This window comes from Homarus americanus, unplaced genomic scaffold (genome assembly GCF_018991925.1).
Source record: "Homarus americanus isolate GMGI-L3 unplaced genomic scaffold, GMGI_Hamer_2.0 scaffold37678, whole genome shotgun sequence".
Taxonomy (NCBI): Eukaryota; Metazoa; Arthropoda; class Malacostraca; order Decapoda; family Nephropidae; genus Homarus; species Homarus americanus.
The window spans coordinates 797,921-807,863 of NW_024725520.1; the positions used below are offsets into that span (position 1 = coordinate 797,921).

General features: G+C 36.6%; 1 protein-coding gene across 1 annotated transcript; it reads left to right on the forward strand.

Moving 5' to 3' along the window:
* Nucleotides 1-9,506, forward strand: LOC121865182. The gene is made up of 4 exons (XM_042364492.1): nucleotides 1-90; nucleotides 7,101-7,229; nucleotides 7,860-8,028; nucleotides 9,111-9,506. Exons 2-4 carry the CDS (start codon nucleotides 7,107-7,109, stop codon nucleotides 9,371-9,373), a joined length of 555 nt encoding a protein of 184 aa, XP_042220426.1. The 5' UTR covers nucleotides 1-90; nucleotides 7,101-7,106; the 3' UTR covers nucleotides 9,374-9,506.
* The last annotated feature ends 437 nt before the right edge of the window (nucleotides 9,507-9,943 follow it).

The window sequence follows — 9,943 nt, forward strand, 5'->3', positions numbered from 1 at the left end:
TAGTGAGAGACGGAGGGTGTAACGCGTGTTATTCCCATATAAACTAACTTATCGCTCTTTGGTAAATTATCAAGTACATTTCCTTCAGAGGTATGATACATGAAGGATATTTTAAGATGTTAGTTGGAATAATTTAATGCTTATATTCTTCATTAAGGAGATAGAGGCATGTTTAATAAGGTCTTCTTTGACATGGCTCATAAGAACTTGTGTTTTGAGGGACCTTATATCCTCTCGTTATTGTTATTCGTTTTATAGCTAAAATAGACATAGAATTTGACCTCCATCCTCATTTATGAGTCAATGTTTCAAGTGGTTGGTGTCTTGTATTTAGTTCTGATACCATACACTGTGTTGATTGTTTGAAACGATGCCTTAACGAGTTACACTAGACCAAACCCAGCGTGACCACTCCTGACAAAAGCTGACGTAACCTGACCTATCCTGTCCACACCTGACCTACCCTGACCACACCTGACCTACCCTGACCACACCTGACCTACCCTGACCACACCTGACCTACCCTGACCTACCCTGACCATACCTGACCTACCCTGACCACACCTGACCTACCCTGACCATACCTGACCTACCCTGCCCATACCTGACCTACCCTGACCACACCTGACCTACCCTGACCATACCTGACCTACCCTGACCACACCTGACCTACCCAGACCACACCTGACCTACCCTGACCACACCTGACCTACCCTGACCATACCTGACCTACCCTGACCATCCCAGAGATATCGTTTCGGTCATCCAACGAATTTAAGGATTTTAAGTTACGTTACCACCGTCCGAGAGAGGTTTAGGTTAGGTTGAAAGTATGTTTTTCCAATGGTTCTTGATGTGTGTGAACGATTCTGACATGCTTCCAAATAGGTGGATGACCAAAACGATAATTTTATCACACCAGATCTAGCCTGACAAAGGCTGACCACGCCTGACGTAGCCTGACCACACCTGACCAGTCAATTTAGGGCTAGTAGCCAGGTTTTGGTTAGCTTAGGTGAGGGCGGTTAGCAACAAACGAAGGTCAGATTCATTCGAATCACAACAAGAACCACAGGAAAAACGCATTTTTTATGGAAAAATCGAAGCCTGGCTACTATCACAAATGGACCACCTGACCTATGTGAACATTATACATACAAGTGTTCCTCTTCTTATGAACGAGTTACATTCCTGAGGATTGTAAGCAAAGCCATCCCTAGGGAGGGGTATGGGGCCAGGGTAATTCATCCACTGCGGGGCCCCTTTGCATTCTTAATATATATATATATATATATATATATATATATATATATATATATATATATATATATATATATATATATATATATATATATATATATATATATATATATATATATATATATATATATATATATATATATATATATATATATATATATATATATATATATATATATATATATATATATATATATATATATATATATATATATATATATATATATATATATATATATAAACTTATCACATCAGCAGAATAAAGATATATATCTTATCCATTTTTCATTGTGATTTACATATATATATATATATATATATATATATATATATATATATATATATATATATATATATATATATATATATATATATATATATATATATATATATATATATATATATATATATATATATATATATATATATATATATATAGTTAAAATTTATTCTTATTGTTACATACTGTAATATACATTTTGTTAATTCCCCAATCATACTATTACTATGCCAAGTACTGTATTATATAATTTACTATGTTATAACATCTTTCATATATTTCCCCATTTGTCAATCTTAGCATGTAAAAGTCGTCTGAAAAGTGTTGGTTTTCACCATTTTTTGGAAACACATAATTTTCACTAGATACCTTAACAGGTCCCTTGAATCCCGGCATTGTTTTAGCCTCTTTGTGGATGTATGTCCGTTCTGGCATGCGCTTCCATAATAAGCCAGTTTCATCCGCATTAAATATTTGCTCAGGCAAATAATTTCCCTCCACGATGACACGCTCTAGCTCCTCTTTAAAAGCTTCGGCAGCGCCCACATCAGCACTTGCTGCCTCTCCACTCACCTTTACACTATGCAAACTGTAGCGGTTCTTAAACCTTTGGAACCACCCATGACTTGCTGTGAAGGTTTGGTCGCACTCATCTCCTGCCTGCTCCTTCAGGCTTTCGAAAAGGCTTCTTTCCTTAGCCTGTAGGGTTAGAAGGCTTAAGGGTACACGCTTTTGTATCTGATCTTCCATCAGATCACTGTAGGTTATGTATCTAAGCTACTGTGCCAAGTAGCAACCTTGTATATAAGCTACTGTGCCGAGTAGCACTTATGTATATAATTACGTGGCAACACTGCACGAGTTATATGGCAACATTGCCCCGAGGCTGCCATATGGCAGGGCAGTCTCAGTCTGACTTCGTGAGCCGTGCATGGCACACGCTAGTCACCGCTTGTATTTCTCCTATCCGAATAAATGGACTTCAGTGTTACCCGGTGTTTCCCTACCCATCACTGCCTTCTTCAGGGAACACTTGGAACCTTCATGGCGCAGTGAGTAGAATCTGTGGACTTACAAGTGTGTGAACAATGGACAGTTAGCCGGCGATGTGCGAGTCGACTCTTAGTGTGTTGTGTTGCGCTGTGTTTCGCTGCGACGTGCAATGTTGCCACGTAATTATATACATAAGTGCTACTCGGCACAGTAGCTTATACACAAGGTTGCTACTCGGCACAGTAGCTTAGATACATAACCTACAATCACAAGTAATTTTTCCATCTCATGAATAGGACCTTGTCTTTTCTTTGTTATTATAGTTCCCTTTATAGGTGCTGATCCTTTCACTACCTCACGAATACGTTCCTTGTCCTTCAAAATAGTCGATATGGTCGAGTGCGAGAAGCCTAGGTTGCTACCGTTTTTCCATTTTCATACTGTATTATTATCTTCATTTTCTTCCCAAAAGTAATTGACTGTCTCCTTTTCTTCTGAGCACCACCAGCACTCTCACTTCTATGCTTGCCAGTCATTCTAAAGCGAATTAGATATGAAAATAATGTCAGTACACAGCGCAATCACTATCGACAACAATGACAGCCAAACACCAACTAAGCGCTCTACGGCATGGGTGCTGTAACCACGAGGCGACCCAGCCCACGCGACACTCTCGTACGGGGCAGAAACGTTTCGGTCTAGAAAATACGCGTGTCATTTGAAAATTTTTTGGTACCAACTGCTTGTGGATGGTCATACCAACTGAGGCAGGTCGCATGTGCGGGTGGTCGTAGGTCGAGTATGTCGTAAGTTGAGGAGTAGCTGTATAAATGGAAGTCAGGTTTAAACAAAGGTGATACAGTATAACAAAGGTACTTAAACTATTCAACCAGGAATGGACTCGTGGCAATGGTTTTAAATTAGTCAAAGTTAGATTAAATATAGGTAAACACTAGTATAAAATTATGTGCTGTTGTATAAAATTATAGAGCATGAGTGGAACAAGTTACCAAATACCTGTACCATTGTTAACTCGAACATGCAGGGAAGCTTCAAATATGCTGTAGGTTGGATAGATATATGAGTGATATGGGTTGTGTGTAAATGGGGCTGCCAAGTATGGGCCAATAGGCCTTCTGCAGTTTCTTCCTTTATTACGTTCTCAGACCTATGATACAGTACAGTGGTCCCTCGGTTAACGAGCACAATCCGTTCCAGCAGATTGCTCGTTAACCGAAACCATTGTTTCAATGGGTTTTTGGGTAATTGGTTCCAGCTCACCGAAAATTGCCTAAATTCAACAAAAAAGGTAGAAAAGTACACTTACTTTGAGGTGTGTATGTAGAAGGCTCCTGGATGATGATGATGGGAATTATAATGGGGGTGGAGGAGAAGGAAGAAGAGAAGGCATTGGGGTGGAAGAGAAGTCACCCCATGGCACCATTTCACCCATAAAATTTTAGTTCTCTTGGTGTATTTCAAGATTATTTTCTTTAAATCAACACTGCACTGCATTATATATTGTCAATATGTAAAATATATTTCAAAATGACCAATAATTTGCTTGGAAACACAGAAAAAAAGCATTTAGTTGAAGAGAGTCTCAAGCAAGATGTTACCTCCACTGAAAACAGAGAGAGACTAACACCTGTCTGGTGTGTTAACAGGCTGGATGGCACGCCAGAAACTAGTTTCTTTACCTTCAATTATGTTCAATAATTGTTAAAATGACTAAAAAAGTTAATATTAAACTTTTAAAATTATTGAATAGTATAAACTTATTGATATTTACTAAAATAGTAAGGAATTTAAGCCCTAAAACCGATTACTGTATTGGCGGACTAATACTACAGCTGGTGGACCGCCAAATGTAAGCGAAAACATGTTGAGGTCGGCTCGTAAAAAACTGGTTAATCGAGGGATTGCTCGTTAACCGAAGTTAAGAATCTTATGGAAGGTAAATCGTTAACCGAAATCTCGTTAACCGAGGCGCTCGTTAACCGAGGGACCACTGTATGTGAAAACTATTATGGCCTGAAATTAAAATTTTTTTAAATTCTTACATGGAAAAATTGTAGAAAATGCAAGAAGTGGAAATATTTGGTATTTTTTCGTATTAATAAAGTCTTCAATAAATAGGTACCAATTTTTTATTTATATGTTCTCTCATTCGGTCATGATTGTGATTATGTATTGTTTTCTTTTAGTTATCTGATTTGGAATCATAGGAATCATGATTACAGTTTTTAATGTAATTGTAATTGATTACTGTATATTACTTTTGTAAGGAATTGTAATCATGGATTTGTAAGGTAATTGTAATTGATTGCATTTGTGGAGGAATCATAACATGCCTGGTTACTAGCTCCCTCAAGGGAGTGCATTAGCACCTCCCCTGGAAAGTGAGAAATGCTTTTTTCTGCAATCCTTGTTCACAATATATGCATATGATATTACAAGTTTTTAGTGAACTGTGTGTTCTTTAACGTTTCCACAATGGACACTTGCAGTAAGCTGGTACTTTTGACAATTCCTCTGGCGGCTAAGCCTGGCTAGCTGACTCAGGTAAGACCGTCGTGATGTCGCCATTGCAGAGGAAAAATGTATAGCTACCTGGTGTTAGGTCACTTGTCATCAAAACTGACTACCTATGCATTATTTTACAATTAGTTAAATTAGCAATTTTTAGAAATATTTTGCATATTGTAACATAACTTACCTAATTGTGTTTATTCTTTTCAAATTTTGCTAACTAAAAAAAATATGATATTGGGTATTTGGGTAACTGCACAATTTCTTTAGTACAATACAACACATAATTGTAAACACCATGTAATATTCGTTAATTTGTATTATTACTGTACAGGGGGTCCCTGGGTTGTCGAAACACATGCTATGTGCAAACCGTACTTACAGAACAATGTTTAAAGTCCCACTATATCAAAGCTTAAGTCCTTATATACATCTAAAATAACTTATTTAAGAGAAAAGAAGAAATAGAATGACTAAATGCAGTGAATAAAAGTCAAAAATAAGTCATCAAGTAATGAAATACAGTGCGTACTGTAAATTTATAGTTCAACCTCGTTCGTATCGGCAGGCGTTCGTAAGTCGGACGTTCGTAAATCGGGGACCCTCTGTACTGCAGTCATAAATGAAAATAAGAGCAAAACTTATTGCTATACAGTACAGTAATAGAAAGCACTGAATTCGGTGCTGTTGGGAATAATTTATTTTTATTTATGCCTACTGCCATGGAAATTATTGACAATTACTGTACAGTATAAGCATGTCTCAAAAATATGCTACATTGGGTTCATGTATACCAAACATGTCACTTGCAAAAACCAAGTATGGTGGCAATGTGAGAAAAGATCCAGTGGTTGCTGAATGTTGGAAAAATAGCACAATTGAATGATATCCACAACATCTATAATTTTGCTGAGGAGTTGCAGTCATGGTTTGAAATGTGGACACAGTCAACATTTGCAGAAGAAAACCACATTTGATTCTGGTGCAACCTTGTCCTTGGATCTTCTGAAGCAGTGTGATTTGTTTCCTGCTATTCAAGAAGAAATACTGATCTCCTTCACACTTCCAGTATCCACTTGTGAAGTTGGTAGATCAATCGTTTAGCATGCTTAGCATGCATTGCCAGATGATATTAGATAGAAAGAAGGCCTTTACTGAAGATGTGATTGATCAGTTTGGACCTGATAAGAGCCGCCTGCAGCATTTATTTAACCAATGAAAGTATATTGCTAATGTTCTGAGCAAGTCACCATCATGACAGATAACATTGGCTGTCCCTAGATTTTTGGGATTAATGATAACAAATTAATTATTTTCATTATTTTTTAATCCTATGATAATTTTAGTGATTACGAATTTGGTGATAACACTTATAATTCATATTGCTCACCATACAGTACTCATAAGTACTAACTCAATTATACTTGATCAAACTTTTATATGGCTGTATATACCTGTTTTGAATAAACTGATATGTTCAGTCTTGTCTTGTTTTCTTTCACCTCCCTGGAAAAATTCTACAGACGCCCATGAAGTGCTGGTAATGATTCACTCAGATTTTACCATAATGTACCTTAGGCTGGTGGGGTATTGCTATAAGGTGGGGTTGCCACAGCACTGTAAAATTGCCATTCACATAGTTAACTGCTCGCCTCAACCTCCTGTGCAGCACCTTAGGATAACCACCCTGAAGCTAACCTAACCTGACTTAATCTTTCCTAACCACTCAAGTAACAATAAGGTGTTTAATCTTAAGGTAAAATAAGTTGGGGGTTAATCATCAGGTCATCCATATGATCTTTTGCAACCTTTATTTTAATTTAATTAATAGGAGATCACTTGAATATTAGCCCCTCCAGCTTATTGTCACCTTAAGATTTAAACATCCTAACACTACCGAGGTAGTTAGGTTAAGTTAGGTTGGTATTAGGGTGTTTAATCTTAAGATGAAAATAAACTGGGGGTTAAAGTTTCAGGTGATTCTTATTAAGTTTATGCGATCTCATATTAATGGTTTATATTTGTCCATTTTCAGTAGACCATGGAAGAGATCCACCTTGTTCCAGCAGTACAGAAACCATTATTTCGTCTGCCAACTCGGTCAGGCTTGGCCCTCCCATCTGTTTTGTCAGAATATGCTAAAAACCTGTCAAAACCTCAAAAGGTTAGTCTTTGATGGATGCTCTGTATTTATTTTGTTAATGTCAGGGTAATCAGTGCATTTAATATTCATGTTGACAAGGTTTTATTAATAGTTCAGGATGATCAGTGCCCTCTCTCTTTATCTATCTACGTACAAATGAGTTTTCTAGCGTAGCACAGACGAACTCTTTTCTATCGAGTTAAAATTTTCCAGGCTTTATCTTTCAATCTGGCCATTGAAATACTGTATAGGGTAGTGAGTTCCACAGGGTGTGGGGTAAAAATGTGCCGATCTGAAGTGTTTTGGTTAGTTCTTCTGTGCTACGCTAGACATCGCATAAATGAATCACTCCATGCAAGAACGAGACAAGCAACAAGGCAGTTTAGTACATACAGTATACCATTTTAATATTCAACCTTCCCTTTTTTGAACAGACAACTCAAACTGCTTTGTTGCTTTTGTTTTGTTCTTGGCTGGAGCACCTCATGTGTGTCCACAACATATGCAAACAATGGAAAGAGCTAATTATAATAATAAGATAAATAATTTATTCAGTAAAATTATCATGCAACTTTATAATTAGTTTGAAGTGTATATAGACAATGCAGGTACTGGGTGTATTACATGAATAAAATTATTGTTGTCTTGCAGATTGTAATAATCAGTGTAGGAACTGGTTTAGCATTGGTTGGACTCGTGGCTCGATATCTGCGTCGTCGTCGCCGTCGCACACCTCGAAAATCTGCGTTGGTCAAACATGATGACTTGACTCGCAGCTCTCGAAAAGCAAAGCCCATCACAATATGTAGTCCCTCTGGAGGTTAGTTTATGTAGACTAATATGGTTTTATGTAACTTATGTTGTGTTCCTTTGTCATAATTATTTATTTATTTATTTTTATGTATTTATTTATCATTTTCACAACTTCTATTGTTACTAGACAGTCAGGGGTCGGTCTGTGCTCTTGTTACAGCCTTCAATTTTTAGTGTTAACTGAAGTTCTTTGGTCTAGACAAGTAGTTTTAAGGTTGTTTATACAGTACGAGTTTCTAGAGCTACTTTTACATATCTTTGACTGTTGGCGGGTGAAATATATATTTTTTTATGGAATGTGCAGCAAAGTGTTAAATTTAAGTTAGATTCCTTGAAGGCTGTACAGTACAGTATATACTTGTAGATATTTGGGGAGTGAGTGGATTAGGACAGTGATGAGGTTATAGTGTGAAGAAGAAATGAGGTATGTGGGGTAGGATCATATGAAGATTACCCCCCTACAGCTTATTTCCCCTGAGAAACACCCTAACACGCCAGGTAGCATTCGGGGGTTTAATCATCGGGTGAAATAAGCTGGGGGCTTATCTTATTATGACCTGTAGGCTAGTTCTTGCTGTAGCTCCAGAGATGTTCCGGATATTCATAGTGTATACTGTAGTTGTGATGGTGTGTTACTGATAGTTTAATGAGGGGGTTGTTAGGGTCCTCTCACCAACTCACCTCTGTAAACTAATTCAAATACCCCAGTGAAGAAAAACTGGTGTTAGTGTTGGAGAAAAAAAATTGAAGTTTGGAGAGTCACCAATAAGTGAAATTAATCAACATTATGAATACTTTACTGTAATTTTGAGTCATTCAAGTATTATACTGTGTACTGTACCTAATTCTGAGTTGTTCTTATATTAATGAAAATTACTGTACTGTATATCATAATGTGAAAAAGAAGAAAAGATGCTTGCAACTGTGTACTGTACTGTATATTGATATCCGACATCCTCAGTTGGAACACTGAGAATTGTGGCAATAAGGTAGTAGCTATACAGTGTAGAGCTGAAGGGACTCAGTATCATACTAACAATCATTACATTGGCAAAAAAATATCAATAAACTATTGTATTTCTCTTTCAGAAATTCACAGTGTTGGGGGCAATGTGTCTCCAGGATTCCATCGTTCTGTTCATCGTCAAAGTTCGATCTCTGTGAGCAGTGATCGAACAAGCGTAGCCTCTGTGTTAACCACACATGCTGCCGACGCTAACACACTGACGCCTCAGCAGTACGGAGTTATGGGTAAGAACACCATGTTTGTTGTGAGTGCTGATGTAGGCCCAGTAGAGAATGAGACCTTTCGTAATTTTAGTCTGAAGATTAGCCCCCAAGTGCTCACCTAAAGAGTTGTACCCCCAGCTTAACCAGCCTGAAGATTAACATCCCAAAACTACCTGGGAAATTAATCTTCAAAAGAGCATAAAGGCCAAAATTGTGAATGCAGGTACAGGTTAGCAATCCATTATCCGAAATCCTTGGGGCCAGATGTGTTTCGGATTTCAGAATGGTTAGGTTAGTTTTTTTTTTTTTTTTACACCAGGATCAGCCCATCCTGGCACAGGTCACTGCCCACATTGGGCCTGGGGGGCGAAAATGTAATAATTATAATTATAATAATTCGTATGTTTAGGTCGTGTTTCTCACTTTTGATCTTTTTTAATTCTTGTATTTATTATTATTATTATTATTATTATTATTATTATAATTATATTATTATTATTATTATTATTATTGTTGTTGTTGTTGTTATTATTATTATTATTGTTATCATTCATATTTTATTATTTAATTTTTGTGTATTTTTTATTATAAATTTATTAACTATGAATTATTATTATTATTATTGTTATTATTATTATTATTATTATTATTATTATTATTATTATTATTATTAATATTATTGTTGTTGTTGT

Excerpts from the sequence above, each read along its gene's own strand:
- LOC121865182 (XM_042364492.1), top strand. The coding sequence starts at position 7,107 with ATGGAAGAGATCCACCTTGTTCCAGCAGTACAGAAACCATTATTTCGT. Across the intron at positions 7,230-7,859 it reads ACCTGTCAAAACCTCAAAAG|ATTGTAATAATCAGTGTAGG; the intron begins GTTAGTCTTTGA and ends GTTGTCTTGCAG. Across the intron at positions 8,029-9,110 it reads AATATGTAGTCCCTCTGGAG|AAATTCACAGTGTTGGGGGC; the intron begins GTTAGTTTATGT and ends TTTCTCTTTCAG.